The sequence below is a fragment of the Amphiprion ocellaris genome, chromosome 4 (genome assembly GCF_022539595.1).
Source record: "Amphiprion ocellaris isolate individual 3 ecotype Okinawa chromosome 4, ASM2253959v1, whole genome shotgun sequence".
NCBI lineage: Eukaryota > Metazoa > Chordata > Actinopteri > Pomacentridae > Amphiprion > Amphiprion ocellaris.
This window is the reverse complement of record NC_072769.1, coordinates 18,464,116-18,486,690: the sequence shown is the minus strand read 5'-3', so window position 1 is coordinate 18,486,690 and position 22,575 is coordinate 18,464,116. Positions and strand designations below refer to the sequence as shown.

The 22,575-nt window shown below is 39.1% G+C and overlaps 3 protein-coding genes across 4 annotated transcripts; all 3 read left to right on the top strand.

The window, feature by feature from the left end:
- Nucleotides 1–982: 982 nt before the first annotated feature.
- On the top strand, nucleotides 983–9,477 carry sparcl1 (SPARC-like 1). Its single transcript, XM_023286814.3, has 11 exons — nucleotides 983–1,082; nucleotides 2,109–2,164; nucleotides 2,310–2,375; nucleotides 2,474–3,472; nucleotides 3,885–3,993; nucleotides 4,735–4,856; nucleotides 4,943–5,063; nucleotides 5,155–5,291; nucleotides 6,466–6,614; nucleotides 7,139–7,287; nucleotides 7,596–9,477. The coding sequence occupies exons 2-11, from the start codon at nucleotides 2,111–2,113 to the stop codon at nucleotides 7,622–7,624; spliced, it is 1,935 nt and encodes a 644-aa protein (XP_023142582.2). The 5' UTR covers nucleotides 983–1,082; nucleotides 2,109–2,110; the 3' UTR covers nucleotides 7,625–9,477.
- Nucleotides 9,478–10,962: 1,485 nt separating this feature from the next.
- scpp9 (secretory calcium-binding phosphoprotein 9) lies at nucleotides 10,963–13,065 on the top strand. The gene is made up of 7 exons (XM_035955681.2): nucleotides 10,963–11,106; nucleotides 11,194–11,352; nucleotides 11,557–11,622; nucleotides 11,704–11,763; nucleotides 12,471–12,536; nucleotides 12,620–12,670; nucleotides 12,765–13,065. The coding sequence occupies exons 2-7, from the start codon at nucleotides 11,215–11,217 to the stop codon at nucleotides 12,825–12,827; spliced, it is 444 nt and encodes a 147-aa protein (XP_035811574.2). The 5' UTR covers nucleotides 10,963–11,106; nucleotides 11,194–11,214; the 3' UTR covers nucleotides 12,828–13,065.
- Nucleotides 13,066–14,820: 1,755 nt separating this feature from the next.
- Nucleotides 14,821–17,305, top strand: odam (odontogenic, ameloblast associated). Of its 2 annotated transcripts, none has more exons than XM_035955680.2 (10): nucleotides 14,821–14,876; nucleotides 14,968–15,033; nucleotides 15,129–15,164; nucleotides 15,264–15,311; nucleotides 15,464–15,712; nucleotides 15,824–15,880; nucleotides 15,971–16,093; nucleotides 16,851–16,880; nucleotides 16,974–17,057; nucleotides 17,139–17,305. In XM_035955680.2, exons 2-10 carry the CDS (start codon nucleotides 14,974–14,976, stop codon nucleotides 17,172–17,174), a joined length of 723 nt encoding a protein of 240 aa, XP_035811573.2. In that variant the 5' UTR covers nucleotides 14,821–14,876; nucleotides 14,968–14,973; the 3' UTR covers nucleotides 17,175–17,305. The 2 variants fall into 2 exon arrangements, with proteins under 2 accessions (XP_035811573.2, XP_035811572.2); XM_035955679.2 differs by having other exon boundaries at nucleotides 16,848–16,880.
- Nucleotides 17,306–22,575: the final 5,270 nt, after the last annotated feature.

The following is a 22,575-nucleotide window of genomic DNA, read 5'->3' as shown; positions in this document are numbered from 1 at the left end:
CGTGACCCTAATGAGGATTAAGCGGTGTGTAGATAACAGATGGATGGATGGATTGATGGATAAAAAACTGAGAAGCAGCTGAGGTTCATAGTATATTTTTGACAATGCAAACAGCATATTTTCATTGCTGCTTGAAGTTATTGATTATATCACATTATCCTCATCGTCAGCATCACCACCTTGTCACTGGACTAAATTTGGATATCAAGTGATGTAAATTGAAATTTTTCTCTTTTTTGTTGGATAATGTTGCAGAATCAAAGTGCTGTTTTATCAACAGGATTGTTTTGTTGGTGAAAAGGTTTGTTTTTTAACTCGATGTGACGGATTCCTTCACTGTAACTTAATTCAAAATGTTTCTCCAAAGTCAAAAATGACCTAAAATCCAAACTCAAAAGTTCTTTAAGTGAAATGGTTTCTTTTCGGACAGCTGTTTGTCTCACTTCTAATCATGTCTAAAATATTTCAACACCTGTTCTAGCTGTTGTTAGTTTTCAGGAGTCCAGACTTGTGATGGAGGGACATCTAGTGGCCAGGATTATGCACTGTGTCTGTACTAAAACTCTGTGGTCAGATTGGTTTGGGTTGGTTTTTATTCTGCCATAAACAGCCTACAGCATAACAGTTTTCAAATTTTCACCAACCAAAAAGGGGGGAAAAAGCCAGAAAACAGGAATTTAATCCAAACAGCAGACCTAGGCGTGCTTGTAAATTAATGAACTTATTCCAATAATAAAACAAAATTTATTTAAACTTGTCAAATGTTGTTTTGAACTCTGGAGTGTCACTTTTTAGACTTCTTGTGTTTTTGGGAAACACATGATTTGGTGCAGATTATTAAGTTGAAGTTCAATGTGGGTTTTTATTGTCCCCCTCTCTGTAGACCAAAGACCCTCCCAAAGTTAGCATTGGCATCCTAGACCCTGAAAAAACTGTGCGTGTGTGTGTGCTCACAGCATGACAGTTTGTGTGGACAGTGTGTGTGCTGTCTTGAATACAAAAGGACATCTTCACAGGTTCAACACAGGCACGTACTGGTGTTTGTGCGGGATTCTAATTTTTCTGGAAACTGCCAGCCTCAGGTAAAAATCTTAATTACCGAAACCTTTACACTGCTTTGCAGTTCAATTTATTCATGAAACAGTAGAGGTATTTGTACGTGAGACATGTTTTTTTACTAAATACTTTGCAATGAAACAGTTGAGGGTTGTCTGCAACGACTACTGGCTCGATTATGCTGCAGCCTCTTTTGGGAAAACTTAATTTTGTTGAACTTTTAAAAATGATTTTACGGTTATTTTTACACTTATCAAGAGAGGGTGACTGTTAATATACTGTCTTTACTGTAATCCAGCAATATAATACACATGGAATGAAAAATGTAAATGCTTACACGGCTATGCATAGTCTGTATTCTTACATACTTCTGTAGCTATAAAATATCACCTAATTTTTTATCAAAATGTGTGTGATAAATTTACAACTACTATATAATAGGAGTAGTTACTTATATAATAAATTCACTTTGTGTTTTTAAAATCCAAATTCTATTAATTATATATAAAGATCAAAGACTATTCAGTGACTTATTGCTTTTGGTGAGTTTTCATACACACATCCCTCCTGCCTGCACCTACTTCAGGTTTACTGTGCTGAGCTATTATTCCACTGGACAGATCCAGTAATGTCTGTTTCGTTTCTGTGCAGAGAGACAAAAAGTTTGTGGACTTAGTCAACTTTTTCCAGTCTGGTAGCTTCTGATGTTTACTTTAGCTCTGAATGTGACTTTTGAGAGCCGAGCGCATCTCAGAGGCCCGTAGCCGTGACAACGGTGGAGGCCCGTCCCACAGCTCTTCTTGTCATGAATGTGTTGGCAGCATACAGATGCATTCATCTGTCTCAGCTTTGAAAGATTTGCCAAGTTCTCATCTTTGTTGTGACCAGTTAGAAGTCAGAATATAATACACTGATTGTTCATGACTTGCTTTTTAACCTTTTGTTAATAAGGTTTTGCAGATATTCAGTTGCTGCACAATAATATGAGTTGCATTTTATCAATGTCTGAACAATTTTGCCCTATGTTGAAAATATTAATTTCGATGTTCCAGGTATGAGGGCCTGCTTGGTGTTCCTTTGCTTACTGGCAGCGACTCTTGCCCTGTCTGTGAGTAGCAAAGTTATTATTTTTCTGAGTATGACAAGTGAAATTTGTCATCAATGTGCGTGGAAATGTGGAAGACGTAATGTGATCTTTGTGTTAGCAATCGCTGTACTGATGAATACCTGAAATGATTCCCCATTATGTTTAGGTAAAAAGTAAACCTCATGGAAAACATCACGGATTGCACAAGACTTTACACACAGCCAAGGAAAAGGTAGGGTGGCACATTGAATCATTTTAAAATGTACTTTTTAAAGAACGTCAGAAAATATTGCAGCCTTAAATGAACCTGCTTCTTCTCACTTTGTTCAGGATGTCATCACAGAGGAAGCCAATAAGCCTCAGATCTTGCCTACTTTAGTCACTTTTGCGGCCATCAGCCAGGAGCAGGAAGATGAAGAACTGAGCTCCGAAGACAATGCTAACTCTAACAAGGAGGACGAAGAGGTGACCGAAAAAAGAGAGAAAAGCACTCCGGTCCTGTTGAGCGAGGAGGAACTGGTAGACCTCCTGAGAAAAGAGGCAGAAGAAGAGGAAGAAGAAGCAGAAGAAGGAGAGCTAGAAGAAGAAGAAGTGCAGGCTGACAAAGGCCAGGTGGAGTCTAGTGAGGCTGAGGAGGTCACTGATGAGGAAACTGAGGGGGAGCAGAAGAAGATGGTGGACAACATAGAGGAAGATGTGAAGGAAGAGAGTGGGAAAGATGAAGCAGAGGAAGAGGTGGAGAAGATGTCCCTAGAGGAAAAGCAGGAAGAATCTGCTGGCAGAATGGCTGACACAGCGGAGCAAGCGGCACTTTTGGAGGAGGCAGATGGCAGCACAGAATCAGAGATCCCAGTCGATCTCGACTATGCTGCTGATAGTGGCCTTTTGCAGCCTCTACACATTGTACCAGCTGAAGTCAAAGCCCACACTGAAACACAGGTAAATTCAAAAACAGCTGTTAAAGAGAAGGAAGAACTGCCGAGTATTGCTGACGACTATGAACAAGAAATGCAAAACACCGAGGCAGCAGACAGCGAGGAAGCGTCTGATCAGGAAAAAGTCCCTCAGGAAGCAAAAGGCAGTGCAGAGCTTGAATCAAGGTCTCGGCTGTCTGAGAAGGAGGAAGAGAAGAGCAAGAATGAGAGTGGAAGTCACTCCAAGAGGAAGACGAGAAAGCAAAAGAAAAACCAGAGGGCAAAGAAACATTCTCCACAGAGGGACGAAACACAAGCTGGGAAAGAGCAGAGCCAGCAGGATGCTCAGGAGTCTGACGGCAGCAACATCGACAACACAGTCCACAAGGCAAAGAGGAGAAGGGCAGGAAAATGGGTAATGCTCACATGAACTTCATGTTTTAAGAACTTTTCCATGCTATTGATTGTTTTGGTTTTGCAGCCAACGGTTTCACTGATTTGATTCCCTCTCATCCAGCTTTAAATGGCGTAAGTGGACACCAAAATAAGACTAAAATATATGGCCAGAAACACAACTACAAATACAATCTTGATGTTGTCCTGGATCTCCTGGATGTGTAAACTGGTAACTGTTAACTAAAGGTGTTAATATGTCAACGTTATTAACAGACGGTTTTCACTGCCCCCAAGTGGCCAAAAAATATACAATTAGAGGTTTTCACCAGGGTAGTTTGATGTTTATCTTTGCTGTGCTGCTGCAATCTGATCTTATTATAAGTCACTGAATAATTTCTATACATTTTTACATATCTTCTGTACTTTTCCAGGGTCCTTTAGTAGGTATGAATCCAGTGCAGATAAGAGCAACAGCAGATTTGTATCCCAGATCCAGACCCTCCGCTGATGAAGGCCTGCATCCCTCAGAGACCCCTGCTGGTTGGTGTTTATTGTTGATTGTTTATTGCTGAAAAGTTGGCATTTCTGTGTCGGTTCATACACCCGAATATACATGGGACAAGTTGAATATGTTAGGTTGATTGCTGTTAAAGAAAAATGCAAGAGGACTGTAAAATAACAAAAAGAATGTTTAGTAACATCTTTAGTTTAAAGCAAAACTGAACGTGGTGATCCAAAGACAGATGGACGATAGATGTTCATATTAACTATTAGTCATTTCACTTGCAGATTTAAATGTTTTAAATTAGAAATTCATTTAATGTAGGCTTATAAAATGTCACGCTCTGATGTAGTTCCTTATGAAACTGTATCTTTCACATAATTAGTTCTTAGTTTTGTTGGATACTCTGTCCTCCATAGTGCCTGGTCAGCAGCTGCAGCAGCATTCTCCATATACCCACTAATGCACTATCCCAACAGTCCCACAGGGGAATCTGCTGACTGGATCATTTTGCTCAAACTTCCGCATGAATAGTGTCACTCCGCTTCACAGTCACTGCCAAAACACAGCTCTGCTGGCTTAAGGAGTGAATAAGAGAGATCAAGTCGAATTTAATCACTGTACCAACTCTAATGACAGAGGAATGTGGAGGATGATGTGGAGCAGTTTTAACTCACTGGTGTCAACTGTCAGGAAAATAAATGATTTATATCTCTGTTTTTAACAACTAGATTATTTATAGGGCCAGAGATAATTTCAGTGTTTGCCTTTTCTTCTAGATCCGTGTGACAATTTCCGCTGCAAACGTGGGAAAATGTGTAAACTTGATGCGGACAATAAGCCAGGTTGTGTGTGTCAAGAACCGTCACAGTGTCCTCCCAGCATGAATGAATTTGATCATGTGAGTCCACACAATATTTTGATCACTAGACTGGAAAATTTAGCTTCTGTTTGCATTCATGTTTCAACACTTTTGTTTCCATTAAGGTTTGTGGGACAGACAACAAAACATATGACACGTCGTGCGAACTTTTTGCCACTAAATGCAATCTGGAGGGCAGTAAGAGGGGACACAGACTGCATCTGGACTACACTGGGGCATGCAAATGTAAGAATTTAGACTGTATAGTTTAAGCTTTTTATGTGCTGGAGGAAAAAACAAAACAGGCTGTTTGACTCTCTTTCTTCTTCTTTGTCAGTGATACCTGCATGTGTAGACACTGAGCTGATCCAGTTTCCACTGCGTATGAGGGATTGGCTGAAAAATGTGCTGCTGCAGCTCTATGAGCATGACTCCGTATCCCATAGCTTCCTCACTCCTAAACAGCGTTTTAGAGTAAGATACACCTCTGAAATTAAGAAGAAAATATACACAAATCTACCAACTGATACAAAGCAAAGCTCCTCAGGCATCTATGCCCAACTGAACTAACCACATTTAGGAAGAAGCTGTTGGAGAGTTAACCTTGTTGTCATTTTGTTCTGATTATAGCACAGAGATTACTGTTCTATATGTTTCAAATCCATTGTGTAAGATGAATGCATCAACCAAAGCTACTTTTCAAAAAAACTGTGTACATGTATCAAATGAGTCCATATGAGTGCATAATAAACTAGAAAAGCACTCAGAGAGCAGAGTTCTCTGCGAAGGCTGTTCATTCCCCCATATGGCATTGAAAGAAATGCAGCATTTTTAAAAAATAAATGCAGCATTTTTTTATTAGTTATTGATGATTAGAAGTCACAGCAACATAGAATGTGGCCGTTTAATATATATGTACCTACAAACAAAAGGCCTTTGCGCTGAGCACAGGCGTGTGTTATGCATGTGTACGTTATGTCCGGATACCAAATCATGTGACCTAAATATGTAGCAGGAGGTGGGAATTGATGGGACTCGGAAACACCCCCACAATTTAATCAATTGTTCCTTGCATCAGTTTCGACGGATAAGTCCCAATAAGTCCGCAGCGGTGGATTTGTAATAGGATCACAATCATGTGATCATCAGCAGGCAGCTGACGTAGTGTTCACTTGTAGTCATAGTTACAGTGATGCCGTGCCGCTATCTCGCAATGATACAGAAATCTTTAACCGGGCCGTGGATCCAGAAAATAAGCTGCATCACTGCCAAAATCTAATCAGTTGGTCCTTGTGTCATTTTTGACCTTCCCTGAAAATTTCATCCAAATCCGTTACTCCGTTTTTCAGTAATGTTGCTAACAGACAAACACACAGACAGACAGACAAACCAACGCTGATTGTCACATAACTTTGCCACATTCATTGGCGGAGTAGATATGGATAGAAATTATGCCTTCATGAATCTTAAAAGTATGTTTGCTGCAGGTTAAATTAAATTTCCTGCATTATTATTAACAAGTAGTTCATTGTTTGTTATCACTTATTTATGAAGTGAGTTTGTCGGACAGGTGAATAGCACACCTGTAATAAAGAACAGGATGTTGTCAGTGCCAGTGCATCAAACTGTGATCTTTTGTCCCCTTTAGGTAAAGAAAATCTTCGAGAGCGAGAGGCGCCTTCACGCTGGTGATCACTCTGTTGAGCTTCTCGCACAGGACTTTGAGAAAAACTATAATATGTACATCTACCCAGTACACTGGCAGTTTGCCCAGTTGGACCAGCACCCCTCTGACAGGTACATTTTAACTGTTTCGCCTTATTTTATTGCTTGCTTTTGCAGGGGTGGCTAATACATTCAAAGCAATCACAGCAGAGTTACCTTCCAGTTAACTGTGTTTACTGAGGCTAATATCTAATTTGGTGCGCTGGATTTTTACCAGTATGGATTTTAGACACCAATACTCTGGATTCTGATGACTTTTTAGCTGTTATCTGGATCAGCCCCCTATTAGAAAACCACAGCATGAATTACAGTCTAACGCTTTTTTTATTGCACATTTGGGGGTTTACATATTGCATGAGTAGCAGAGATTGTAGTAAAATAATATGACTACTAAATGACCCACTTCAACCACCTCTAACACTCATGGATAAGCTGTATTGCTACTAGTGATCAAGGTAAAACTGCATATTCCTAAACTTGATGCATTCCCTGTCACATCTAATCAAATATGTAAAAGCCCATTCTGGCCCAGTGTCGTCCTCTACTCAGTCACGATGTGCAGTCATCTAAATGTAATCTCTGTTCATTCTGTGCAGGTTCTTGTCCCACTCAGAGTTGGCCCCACTCAGGGTCCCTCTGGTCCCGATGGAGCACTGCACCTCTCGCTTCTTCCAGGAGTGTGACGCTGACAAAGACAAGCAGGTTTCCTTTAAAGAGTGGACCTCTTGCTTTGGTATCAAGAATGGTGAGAGCAGCATCATGCCTTTAACTAAATCATACACTTTAGCCTTGAAATGTAACAACAAAGTCCTCATATTAGTGAGAAACTGTTCTACTATTTGGAATGTTATATTTAGAGAGATTACGAAACTGTAGATGTTGCTGTAAAATATGTTTTTTATATATTTCACAAGCAGCTCTAATTATTTTGTTAACTGTTTTCTCTTTAACTAAATAGAAAAAAAAGTAAAAGTTTTTTTCCATTACTGAAAACATATGTAAAATTTTAGCGATGATGTCCCCTTATATTCTCTTTAATCTTTTTCTCTACAGAGGATATGGATGTCAACCTGCTTTTCTGAGCTTCGTTTTGCACCATGTCGACTATACAAGCTTGTGGAAGCTGCTCCAGCATTCCAGCTTGAAACTGAAGCCTCCATGTACCAGTTGGCTCTTTTTATTTTTTTATTTTGTCAGGTCAAAATATTAAAATACACTCTGGCAAAGGAACCCCTTTTACCTCCTGCTTTAAAGAACAGATGTTGGTAATCACTGCTGTTATTTTGTGTCAGGCTAAGCGTGGACATTTAAGTTGTTGATCTGCAATTTAGACTAAGCTGCTAGAATTGTTTCTCTTTTAGAATATAAGTATGTTTAGCCAGTTTTATCCAGAATCTGCTTTCTGATGCATTCCAACCTGGGGGGAAAGTTTACAACAGCATATTAATAGAAAAGGCAGTGTGCCATGCTTTAAAAGAACTGTGGTTTGTCTGTTAGAGTGATTTAGTACAGAATTACTCTTTAAATTATAAAGGTTTAGTAGACCATTTCATATCCTTGTGTTATACTAGTAAATGTAAATCAGTAACTGTGTTGCTTAACTGAGAAACAAATGCTGTAAATGTTTGTCTTCTGATCTTATATATAGCTCTAATTAAAGTTTTCTGGACAGTAAAAAAAACAAAAAGACAGGATGTTTCAGTGCTATTTGTTGTTTATGATCTCTTGCGTTTCTTTAAAGTCCTGAAATAAAGAATTAGCATCATATTGGTTGATCCCAGTGAACCCCAAAAGACCCTGGGAAGCACTTCTTTATGATATATAACATCATGTTTTATTCACTGATCAGTTTCTATGTGTCTTTGTGACATGAATTTAAGTCCTCTGCAACAATAGCTTTAAAACGCAAGTCACTGATACCTGGGTTTGGTTTGCCACTTAATCCTGAATAATGGCCCTCTGTAAGGCAACAAAGCAAAAAATAGCCTGCAGCTTGGTCACGATGATTACAGTAAGTTGTTGTTTTGAGATAAAGCATCGGACTCTGATTGGACCTTCCTGGGTGATCACTGAATCCCACGTTCTCTATATAAGTAAAGAAAGCAGCAGCTCTTCGCTTGTCGACCGTCTGCTTCCATTGAGACACAAACATGTTCTGCATACTGTGGGTTATCTTTCAGACCCTGGCTCTTGCGGTGGAGGGTGGTGTGTCTTCGGGGAGTGCTGAGGCACTTGCCAAGGGGAGAGTGAATAACAATGGAGGGGCAGCAGCTGCCAACAACGCCAATGCGGGGGCTCAGAATGGGGCTCCACTGAACGCTGAACCCATTTTGGCGCACTTAGTCCAACTCGGTGGGGCGTACTTTCTCCAGCCAGTTGGGAACCTTGTAGGCCAGGCTCCTCTACAGCAGCTAATCCCCATCGTAGCCCTCCAGCAAGGTGGGGCGATTCCTGTGGGGCAGGCAGGCGGAGCCAGCCTGAATCTACGGGGGCAGGTGGCTCAGCAAGCCAGGGGTGGGCCGGTCACGCTGTTTGCAGTGCTGCCACAGAGAAATGCCGGAGGAGACCCTCAGCATGCCGCCTTGATGCCAGGCCAAGCCCAGCTGATCTCCATGGCCGGGTTGAATAACCAGCAACAGCTGGGTGGTGTTGGTGGTGGTGGAAAGCCAGCGGGCAGAGTGAGGTTTCAGCGTTCAGTTGCAGCTCGCCTCAGGAGGACACAGTCTCCGGTGATGAAGGTGATGGATGAAGAAGAGGAGGAAGAATGCTCTGGGATGGAGAAGGAGGAGAAGCCAGTGAAATGAGACCACGCTGCTGTCATTAATGTCTCACGATTCTTTCCTGTACTGTGATTATGCACCCAAAGCTGTTAATGCTTCAGTGCTATTAATCACTGTCATCACAAGTGAAAGCCAATAAATGATTCAAATTTGAACTTCTGAGCTCTTGTTGGTTCTTTTATTTCACTACATAATCATCCGTAGGCCAAAAGTGTGCTTGACTAAAACACTGAATAAAATCAACCATCATCATGGGTGTGGCTCCTCTGATGGCTGTTATTTTCATGGAAGGGACTGGTCAAAATAAACGCAAGCTTCTATTTAGAGTAGACTGTTTGTATCTTATTGCAACATGGTGATTTGTGTTTCTAAATGTGAAAAACGTCCTAAACCCATCATTCACTTCATGTGCTGAATTCTTTGTGTAACTGATTCCTGTTGAATCAAATGTGCAACAATGCGAGAAAGAGAAAAAGAAATCCAACCCCAAAAATTATATCGACATGAGGAAATACCATTTGTCACAACATAAAACTGCAAACAGGAAGAAAATGTTTCTTAATTGGGACCGCATGACAGTATGTAATTAGTACAAAGCTCCAGACCAGACTTCCAGCAGGGTGTTTACCTGGTCTGCTGTGGGCTGCCCTGTCAGCAGCAGAAAAACCATTCCCAGACAGCCTCAGTATGTGACAAAATAACCAGCCAACCACACAGGGAATGGATGTAATGGTTCCAAACATGCTGAGAAAATGTGCTGAGGTCACATGACATTCTGTATCTGTTGTTGTCTATCAGTAGCGTTTGAGGATTTTACAAATTAAAAGATGTTGTGAGAGCTGCAGCATATTCATAAGGGCTGAGATGGCAAATACAAAATTAAAGACAATTATAAACACATCACAAATTACAGTTTGGCTTTCAGTCATACCTGAGGCAAGTATTTTAACTTTGCGTTGCTGAATTATAAATCCGAACTCTAAAGATGACAAGATTTCATTAAATATTGGTTTGGCTGAAGTTTCTCACTACTTAATTGTTTCAAGGACACACACACAGGTTTTTCATGATTTGATCCACAAAAGCACTTGAAAATGATGTCACTTGTTTGCCTCCTGTGACCACAACCCGCAGCTCTTAAATGGCTCTTTCTGGCTTTAAGTCAGTAGCTTCCAGAAACCTCCAGAGACCCCAACAAGTCAATGAATCATTCTGTTATTTTTTGCGGTCACTCAGCTGTGTGGAGAACAATGTCAGAGGTTGAACGGGGTCAAGAGTCTTTGAAACCAGAAAGCTCAGCGAATGACATTTCTTTAAATCTCATTTTGTAGGAAATGAAGGTGTCATATATCACAAGTTCTTATGACACACAGGTGACAAATATAGTGTGTGAACGAGTCCGTGTTCTCAACTCTAATTGGCTCGTAACAATTTTCTGGCACAGATAAAAGCTGCTGTAAATACGGAGAGTTACTGTGGTCCTCCTGGGCACATAACCTTTGAAGCAACAAAAGATACGTTCTGTGAACTCTTTCTGTTTGTCTTTTAACAGGATTAAAGCTGCAAAATGAAGTTTCTTCTTCTCACCACATTTGTAGCAACCATCTGTTATGTGAGTATGGACTATCTATCTATGTATCTGTCTGTTGATCTATCTATCTATCTATCTATCTATCTATCTATCTATCTATCTATCTATCTATCTATCTATCTATCTATCTATCTATCTATCTATCTACAGTGTAACATCTTTTGCTTTTATATTGCAGGTCAGTGCAGGCAAGGTGAGCTACAATCAGACTTTCACCTTAAACACATTAATCAGAGTCAGGTCGTAGTCAATAAGAAATGTCCTTTCCTGCTCCATACAGAGACAGAGGCTGATTCTAGCCATGAATGGAGGCATGTTGCCAGGTATGAACGGTGGACAGGTAAATGGAGTGAACCCTGGGATGATGGCTGGAGGTCTGAACCCACTTGTGGTAGCTGGTGGTGGAGCCGGTGTTATTGGGCAGCCCCAGTTCGCTCAGGTCAGTCAATCAGGTCATCATAGGGTCAGTTATTAGAAAATCAGCTTCATGACATATCTGCCGCATATTTGGCCCAATTTCAAGTTAACTGATGTGTATTCAAATAGTTGAAAAGTCAACAGAGATAGCTAATAGTGAAATCTGAACTGCAATATGAGCTTTCTGCCGTAATACTGAATAAAACTGATATTTCTCATCTCACAGTTTGTTCCAGCATTTGCAGTCCCAGCCCCTATCCCCAACGTTTATCCTGTACCTGCAGTCAATACGGTTAGTGTGCTAACAACATAAAACTCATGAAATATTGTTTAATTGGTAATACTGATTTGGGTCTTTCTTGTTTACCACCAGCTTCCTTTCATGGGAGTTCCTCAGATGGCCCCAGTGAATCCTCCTCAGCAGCCTCTGATGGTAAACTCTCCCTCTCTCTCCTTTTGCAACATCAGTCACTGTTTCTCATTTGTTGAAGTTTGAGAAATTACTAAGTGTTGCTGTCTTCAATTTCTAACAAGAAAATAATCCAGCAGCTGCAGTTGATCCAGAATTCTGCTGCCAGAGTCCTAACTAACACCAGGAAACTGGACCACATTACACCGATCCTCAAATCACTACACTGGCTTCCTGTTAGTCAAAGGATAGAGTTCAAAATCTGACTCCTGGTCCACAAAGCACTGAATGGTCTTGGACCAGAATACATTCTGGACTTATAGCTCCATATGAAGCATCCAGAGCCCTCAGGTCATCAGGGACAGGTTTACTGTGTGTTCCCAGAACCAGAACCAAGACCAGTGAAGCAGCATTCAGCTATTATGCTCCTCACCTGTGGAATAAACTTCCTGAACACCTGAGGTCTGCTCAAACTGTTGGCTCTTTTAAATCAGGCCTGAAAACCAGATTCTTTACTGCATCTTTCTCTTAGATGCTCAATCTATTTTCTTGACTTTTTATGAACTTTTATGAATTTAATGTCTACTTTTATGTTTTATTTCTGTGATTTTAATGTATGTCTACCTTTAAATCATTTTTCTAAAAGCATTTCTTTGCCATTGTAAAGCACCTTGATTTGCCTTGTGTATGAATTGTGCTACACAAATAAACTTGCCTTGCTGTGCCTTTAGGGGTTCACAGGTGGAGCTGTGCCACAGCAGCTTCCTCTTCAGGCTGATCCACTCAGAAGATTCAGGGTAAGAATCAGTCAATCTGTATTTACATAGACTTTGTGTAATATGAATTGTGACTACATAAATGTTGCTCTGTGACTCTCCAGCGTGAGAATATGAAATCAGAAAACGCCTTGAAGGCTACTGTGGATACTCAGGTGAAATTACAAGCAACGTCTTTTACAAAGTTTTAAAAAAATCATCTACATTGTCTTGCTGTGTTCACTCACTGTTTCCTCATTATTTCCTCAGATTCCTGCCCCCTCCATGTCAACAACTGCAGCCCCCTGTGGCAACGATTATGAGGATAATTAACGAGACACTGTTGCTTTAACATGAGCGTATAATAAAATATGCAAGACATTTATAATATCCAGTATCACAATAAAGCTTGACTCCTGTGATTGCACATCTCTATAGCAAAATGAAGGATGAATGCATTGGCTCACTTTATGTATTACTTATTTTGAGATTCAAAAATAAAAATATTTCACTGACAAAATCAGTTAATTGATTTTCATGTTTGTTCTTAATAAACGAATTCTACTTTAAATGAAAATTTGTCTTGTAATAATTTCACACCAACATATATATTATTATTTTGGATCTTTGGTGCCATCTAAAGGATAAATTGCAACAAAAAAACCCCACCACAACTCAATATACAGAATGGAGGGTTGCCATATCAGTGCAAAAAAAAAAAAAAAACATACAAAAAGCATGCACATCCATGTTATAAATGCTAGAAAAGCATCAAGAAAAACACAATCTACATGCACCTTTATTAAACATTTATCCTCAAAATGTCACCATCAGGGAGAAATTAAATACCGATTCTCAGGAGCTTCTATGCTAGCATGCTGAATATAATTTTTCTAGCTCTGTCATTGTGAAAAGTAGCCCCAGAAGAGACCTAATGAGGCCTGAATTACAAAGAGCTTCTCTAGGTTTTACTTTCTGAAGCTGAAGCAGTGTTTCATGAAACAGTCTCAGGATGAAACAGGACTTAGAACACATAACTCACTCTGATCTGAGCTGGTGAAGCATGAAAGCTCGATCATATACAGTATTGGTTGTTTTCATGGAAGGCAGGAAAAACACAGAAATTCCATTTAGCTGTTTCAGTTTCAGTGTCCTGGTACTGTGCACGCTGAATGACTGTCACAACAACTTGAGCAGAGGCATTGTTAATGGTGTTAGTAAGATTTGCACTTTTCCTGCCTTGAAGAAAACCTCCTGGTCACATTCAAAAACAAGTTCAAGCTCAGTTGTGATTTCAATCATAATGAAACAACATCAAACACAAAAAAAATAAATAACTGTCTCAAAAAAACCAATAACTTTTATACCTGAACAAATGCAAAATCAGTCCATCTTATTCAAACTGTTACTGTTTTTCTATTATTTATATGTGCTACCATTCAAAAGTTTGGGGTCACCCAGGCAATTTCATGTTTTCCATGAAAACTCACACTTTTATTCATGTGCTAACATAATTGCACAAGGGTTTTCTAATCATCAATGAGCCTTTCAACACCATTAGCTAACACAATGTAGCATTAGAACACAGGAGTGATGGTTGCTGGAAATGTTCCTCTGTACCCCTATGGAGATATTCCATTAAAAATCAGCTGTTTCCAGCTAGAATAGTCATTTACCACATTAACAATGTCTAGACTGGATTTCTATTAATGCTATCTTCATTGACAAAAAACTGCTTTTCTTTCAAAAATAAGGACATTTCTAAGTGACCCCAAACTTTTGAACATTTGTGTAAATCCCAACAAAGTCAACCATTAGTGTGATGATTTTTCCAATTAGATGCCAACATCAGGCTGAGCATGATGAACAAATGTCTGACTGTAAGCTCCCAAGTCCTGTTTTTCTTTATTTTTTTTTCTCATGACCTGCCAAAATTCTTGCTGGTCTTAATGTCAATAATTACACACTGAAGTGCTACATTTGAACATACACACATAAAATTGATCTCAGACAACATAAAAAGTTAATTAGGTAAACTGGTTCTGGCCTGTGCAAGCAGAACAGTGACATTCTGACAATTTTGTAATCTCCGTATGTGAAAAGTGCATCCTATTTTTAATGGACATTCTTCAGAGACTTGTTAACAACTTGAAACGGGCCGTGTCATGGTGTTTAGAGACATGACTTACACCTAATGACATACTTACCTATCCTGTGTTGTAAGTGTCTGAGTCTGATGCCATGAGAAATGTCTGTCACACTGACCGCATATTGTCTGGATGGGCTGGTGGTGGACTATAACAGCTCGCATGCAGAGAATTTAAAAGGGACGTGGACAAGGTGAGGAGACAGACAGAAAGAGAGAGCAGAACCTGAGAAACGGTAAGATAGATTTCTTGGTACACTGTAAGGTAGGTTTACGTGAAACTTAAAAAATATATGAATTCATGTCTTGTGTTTTTACACTTTGCAGGACATCATGAAGCTGCAAACGGCCCTTCTATTGATCTGTCTATTTAGAACAAGCTTTGCTCTGCCGGTCAGTTACATCCTTATGCTTCTGTATAATACATGCACATATTGTACCATCTTAAAGAGCAGCTTCATTGCTATCTTTTAATCTTTCTTTTACAGGTGCAGATTGGAATCATTGCGAGCAATAGCAATGAGGTAAGAAGCACTTTAAGAATCTATATCTGTTGGATGTCATGTCAGAGTTTCTGTCAGATAGGAAATAATATCTTTAATTCAACCTTTGTCTGTGTTCAGATCCTGAGACTGAATGGATTAACTCTTGCAGCTCTTGGACAAACACAGGTACCGACTGTGCCTCCAAAAACTATACTGCTAATCAGATGCTTTTATCTAACCACCACAGGACTGTTTACTAGCCTGAGTTACTCTGTGTCTTCTTAAATTGAATTAAATAATATCTGTTTTACCGACACAGCTACTCATTTCTTCTGCAGGGCTCTTCAATAATACCCCAGTACGTGCTGCAGCAGCAGCAGCCTGAGGTGTTGCTCACCCCGCAGGTGGTGAACTTGAACCCTCAAGTTGCAGGTCCTTTTGGTCCCCAGGGGCCCCAGCTGTTGCTTCCCAACCAGGGCAACCAGCTAACACCTATGTTGGTCCCTAACGGCCAGCAGGAGCAGCTCGGGCCTTCACAGGACCCCAACACTGCCAACGTCCCTCAGCAGGCCCAAAACCCCGTGCAGGTACAACAAAGCAGCCTTGGAACGCACAAATAGCATCATGACTTTGTGTTATCATTGGAGCAGCTGCAAGGCTCCACACAGGAATTAATATTTGCTTTAAATCCTGTTTAGATGTTTCCACAGTTCCAGTATCCATCTTATAGATTTCCTCAGATTCACAGGCAGCAGGTATGAAGTTAAACATACAGGCCTGTGTGCAAATGTCAGTCTGTTGATTTATGTTCTCCCTGATGATTTAAACTGCTTCTGTCATCACAGGGCTTCCCGTACTTTGTACCACCATATGGCTATCCTCAGCAGAGGAATACTGCAGTGTTGCAGCCCAGCAACGGTCAGCAGAACCTGGAGAGAACCACACAGAGACCACAGCTCCCTCTGCAGGTCAGACGTGACAGATAACCTCAAATATAGAAAGGAGGACCTCAGCTTCTCTGTGCTTTGTGATCAAACACAAACTTAAGGCACTCATCATTTCATCATCGCTTATCTGAATTTACGGGAGATTTTGAAAGACATTTTGTTGAATTAATTATTTGTGTGTGTGGTTTCAGCGACAACAAAAATATTCGTAGAAAAAACAAAAATGAACTAAAACATCAAAACAGTGTGTTTAGCATCAGCCTTACTTTGATTTAGGTTTTAGAACTTATAAAGACAATGATGACTCAAAGGCTTAATGATAATAATGGAGCTGCAGATGCTGAGTCATGACTGCAGCTGTCTGCCATAGAGACCACACTGTCTGTCTGTCTGTCTGTCTGTCTGTCTGTCTGTCTGTCTGTCTGTCTGTGTCTTAACTATGGACAGCTAAAAGTGCTGAAAGATAGATTTTGTAACTACAACATGTAGATTTTATTTAATTATCAGTTAAACAGATGTAAATTAATTTGTCCAGGATGGTTTTAATAACTTTTGTGGACGGTGCTTGTAGCTGACTGTTGATTTAGTTGGTCTGGCTTTCTTTTCATTTTAGATGTGTGTTGATGGAGTTGTTGTCTTTATGGATTGTTAATAGCTTTGTGATTGTAGGGAATCTAAAATGAGATGACAACTGCTAAGGAGCATTGCTGCCTCTTGATTAATATTAGTACATACATGCTTTTAAAGTCTTTTCATGTGTCTCATCTCATTTCAGCAGGGTTCCAAGCCAAACCTACATACAGAAAAAGTGAGTTTCTCAGTTTACCACTTGAGAATTGTGCATCAGTTTAATTGCTGTCCATCCTTGTAACACCGTTTGTCTTACTGTGATTGATGACAGACATGGCCACAGGGGACACAGAAAGATTCTACTACAATACCTCCTGATGCTCGTGGTGACACATCTGGGCCTGGGATTGATGAGGTATATACTTTTTACAACCTTAAAATCTTTTTATCTTGATTCTGGATTGATAATCAGCAGTTTTTGTTTTTATTTCTGCAGGCTAACGCCGGCTTCCCCTTCCTGTTTGAGCCCTAGATGTCATCTGAGAAATGACTACAAAGTGACTAGGCAAAAATTCATTACCATGTGTTTGGTGCACTGAAACATGCTGGAAGTTGCTCCTGTCTTTTCACATGTTAAATAAAGAATGTTGCCAAATTAAATAATGTGAGGATTTTTATTGTTGTATGCAAAAATATTGGCTTGAGTGGAAATTTCTGAATTACATGAATGATTTTCTGTAATATGCCAAAGAAAATGTGAACGTTTATTCTCCTTAAGACTTTTACAAAGTTGAAGAAAAAAAAAGTGTGAAACCAGAAAAAAGAAAAAATAGTTAGTTAGGCCAATTCAGTCAGTGCAAGTGTATTAGATTCATTATCTTCATCAGACAGCTGCTTTTGGATCATCTTCTTGTCTGATGTTCACACTGACCTTTATCTTGAAAATAAGATCATCTGTCAATATATGAATAAATGTGTGAAAAAATGATTTAAAGATTGAATATTCCACATAAAACATGTTTGAAAACAAGAGAAAAACCAGCAAACCTGGCAAAATATCTGGCTGAATAACAACGATCCAACAGAAAGTCTTGAGTCTAGACTCTAGAGTAAGAACAGGAAACTGGGAATTACACATATAAATGATAAATATTACATAAGAAGTAAACAAATTATGTATACTTAGAGGTTTCAGAGCCCATTCCTCCATGAAGACTCATTCTTCAAAGAAAAAAGAAGAGAGAAATTATGATTACTGTTATGGAGAAAACATATACGTGCAGTAAACAGAAATTACCTACATTCTGCATTGAGCAATAAGTGCATCTCTGGTGTTGGAAATGGGCTTCAAATATTGCTGAAATTGAAATGAAGTGATGCAAAAATTACAGTGTCTGTACCAAAGAGCAAATCAAGCAGAATTCCCCACAAACCCTTTAAATAAAGCATAAACAACCTAGAATAGACACCGGAAGGTTTGAATAAATTGGTGAGATCCTCTTCAACCAGGCTGTATAAGACATTAGGTGTTAGTATTCAATGCAAAAAGTGTTTATTCTTTTTTATCTTCGATAAAATTGTTTGCATTGCATCTTTGATTGCCTTCCTTTGGCATAAGAAATATACTCCCCCTAATGGAGTTCCACAACAAGGTGTTGTTCATAACATAAACTGAATAATTACCTAACAAAAGTCATATTTTGACCTCCTTCAAGGGTTTTTCGGTAATTTCTGGCATTCAAAGCCACAAGAGATGCCACATATAGGTAATGTCAAACACAATATGCTGTTTATAACATTTTCTTCACTTTCACGTCATTGCCTGTAATTTTCTTTCTTCAACATCGTGATATCTTGTCATCTCTAGATGTCTGAAATTTAATGGTCCTTGTAAAGCACACTGTTAGCTGTTAAGTGCACTAAGCTAAGTTAAAAAGCCCATTTTGATGTTTATTTGTTTCATTTTAATTTGCGTTACATGGTGCACTAAACTGTATGTAGGTTATAATTAATTATCTTTCTCTTCCTTGATAAATAAAGGCCATCTGCAAAGAAATTACCTTCATTACTAACCAAAGCAATGTAGAAACCACTGGTTATGTTAACATCATGAGTTATCTAACAAATTTCAAGGCAAAAACAAAGTCATGGGAAAGGCCAGCTGACTGGTGACTTTACTGGGACAACACTGTGGGGACACAAAATAGTGATGTACTTTTCTCTCAATTAAAAAAATGATGTTATTGACGACAAAAAACACTATTAAAGACAGTGAACAAGATTTTTTCCAACTATTCCCTCAATAGGACTCATTGGGAGTCATTCCCATCCATCACTATCATATACTAAAGTTCAAAAGTTTGGGGTGACCCAGACAATTTTTCCATGAAAACTCACACTTCTATTCATGTGCTAACATAATTGCACAAATGGTTTTCTAATCATCAATTAGCATTTTTAGTTAACACAATGTAGCATTAAAACACAGGAGTGATGGTTGCTGGAAATGTTCCTCTGTACCTCTATGTAGACATTCCATTAAAACTCAGCTAGTCAAATCAAGAAAAGATAGTGGAATCCCAAATAATCTGTAAATACCATCACAATTTGAGTACAAGAATTTAAACACCACATTCTGGATGTCAGGAGTTTTCTTCTGATCAGTTTCCAAATAACTTCTCATCACCATCTTCTAGGATTTGTTTAATCAGCACATTATTATAACAGAAAAAGCAAAAAAGAAAACAGCATGCAGAAAGGAGAAGCAATTCTTTATGCAAGTGTCTTCTTATGTCTATTCTGCAGGGTCTGCATCCATGTGTCTACCTGAAGGTGAAGCTTTCCAACTTGCCATGGTGTCCAGAAATGCAACAGAGAGACATAAAGGCAAAGCAAAATTCTAAATGACCACTTTAAAAGATCAAACAAAAGTTGTAGTGTCTGTAAGTTTGGGTTTGTCTAGCTGTATCAACTGTAACACTTGCCGCACTCGTTGTGCAATTATGTGCATGCCCACCATATGTTGACACCTCAGACATCTGCTATTGAGACACCACAGATTTCTCAAAACAACACAGCTTAGTCATCCCTAATTATGGTCTAACCAGGATTTCCTGAACACTTTGTTTGCTAATGCAAAATGATCCATTTTGATCCCTTTTCTGAGCAACAATTCACGATGACAAGGGTGATGAAAATTTGACTGGAAGCAACGAAATAAAACATGAAAACGTCATTATGTGATCTTCTGATGCGGGGTATTACATGAGGGGGCAACACGTCCATCCTGCTCATCATTAGACACACCTTGAAACGTGGTTGGTGGGAAATTCCTTAATAATTACAGTTTTTCCAACAACGTTGCTCCTGAAAGTGTATATAAGAAAAGCTCCAAGGTCAGAGCAGCAGTACAACAACCTCCCTGACCATCTGTGAGACAGTCTACTAAAGCTAAGACCTGACGGTAATTATGTGAATCTGTTCTTTTTGTTAGTTTTTACTTTCACCAATTAGTTAATCCAATCAAGTCTTTGTAATTTTTTTTTTGTGCTTTCAACAGGTGTGATCACTGAAACCATGCTGAAGGTAGCACTTGTTCTTGGATGCCTCCTCAGCCTCGCTCTGGCCAGTCCTGTAAGTGTGGCTTTATCATACTCAATATCATTATCAGTGACCATATTTTTTGTTGCCATTATAATTAATGTAATAAAGCAGAATGCAGGTAATATCCAACGTGTAACTTACTTCCTACAGGTGGACGGGGGGCACAAACGACTTGCCCGCTCAGACTCTGGTTCTGATTCTAATTCTGGTTCTGATGAGGTGAGTTCCTTCTTCACTGTCTAGATTTAAACCACACATGAACATCTGTTACTGTAAAATTCCTGAGAGAATCCTCTGCTGTGTGTTTGACAAATGTTTCCATTGTCCTCTAAGGCTACCACTACCACCAGCACTATGCTGTCTCAGGAGCAGCTTTTGCAGATATTTGCTACCATCCTCTCACAACTGGCTACTACTACAACTGCAGCTACTACCACAACAGCAGCTGCAACTACAACAACAGCTGCAACAACCACCGCTGCTTCCACAGCAGCTCCTGGTAAATAGGGAAACCTGTTTGGAATGGAGAACTTGCTCTCAGCGCTGTCTTGTGTCAGTATGCTTTTGCTGATAATCTGCTCAGATTTTCTCAATTTAATGTTGTTTTTAACCACTTGTCATTCAAGTTTAGTACAACATGTGGGTAAAAAGTCAATATTCTCTGTGATATTTACCAAATAAGCTTCATAAATGAAATGTTTTTTTTTCTCTTTGAATTTTTACATATCCACCAGCAACCGTCTTCTTTTACTAACATGTAACATAATCTGACTGCATCCTCAAAACACTCTCTGAAAGTTCCAAATAAAACATGATGCCTTAGTTACCCTTTAACCCTTTAAGAACATTAATTGAAATGAAAACTTGCTTTAAAACATGCTTTGAAGATTCGATTAAAATGTTTTCTTTAAAACATTATCAGAACTGATTGGTAATGTTATTGGAAAACATTCTCTGCTTGCTGGGATGGTGATGGTACAATACAGTTAGGCAGTTTGCCATTGCTATCCAAAAATAGATGAAGGAAAAGAAAAGGAAAAATGGAGAAATGTTTATATTTCTATGATTTGGGCAGTTTAATGTGGAAGGAGATTTATACTAAAATGACTTCAACGCAACAGTGTGTTAAGATTTTGCCGGCTACGCTGAGATATTTACAATTGGAAATAATGGAATCCATTTCCTGATTCAAAAAATGTTACCATGGTAACCGCCTCTGTAAACAAAATCTTTCTTGTGAACAATAACTTTTTGTTCACAAACTCCAACTTTCTCTCCATATACTCTGTTATTATTTAGTTGAATGCAGTCGTCTGACACACCGTTTCTTTTCCTCATTCATACGGTCGATATCAAACTGTCTGATTCCCTCTATTGTTTGATCAATAACCTCAGTTACTGCTACAAAAGCTTCCCATTTCACATGATTTTCTCTCCTGCACTGACTGTGGGGAGTTGCTTACCTTGGTCATTTCATCCTGCTCTGACGTTCTGAACTGTAAAGCTCCTGAAGAAATTAAAAGATGCAAGACTAATCCGCTTGTACCCTCTGACTGAACATCTCCACTTGTGCCATTAGAAGAGATTGTAGGAGGGCTGATGAAAAAAGACAAACTCCGGGTCGCATATGAAATTTTAACAAGATTTCTTAAGTTAGTATCAAAGCGGCGTTAAGACAGCTAAAGCTTAATACTATGCGGAACTAATCCAAAAAAAATCCCACACACCTAAAATTCCATTTAGTTCTATTTTAAATCCTACAGTTCCTAGCTCCTTTTAAAGAGTCTTCTGAATTTCTGTCTCAATAAAAAAGATAACTGTGTGCATCCACAGGCAATTAATAGTAACTGATGAAGTGACAGATCCTGTGGACACGAACCATTAGGCAGAGATGAAAAGAAAGAGCTCAGTGCAAACAACACACTACACTCACAGGCTGCTACAGAAGAAAGGGAGATGTTTCTTGGAAAAGTGGAGCATTGTTTCACTCCTCCTCAAGTTAAATCTCCCTTTCATACCTCTGAGCTGTAGCATGCGAAGAAGCGGTTCATAATCCACACAGTTTTGACATTAAACACACTGGAATTTTAGATACACATGACCTGTCACAAGTTTTATAACAACTCTCTTTTTCCGTGTTTTTTTTTACTGGAAATTATGCATGTTAATGTCTCATTGTACTCTGAAATGAAAGAACAGAACAAATAAATAAATGAAGTTTAAAAAAAACAAAATAAATCAATTTACAATCCAAAATGTATTCTAAACTTTTGACTCATCAAAGTAGCCACCTTTGGCAGGTATAACAGCTGAACACATTCACAGCATTC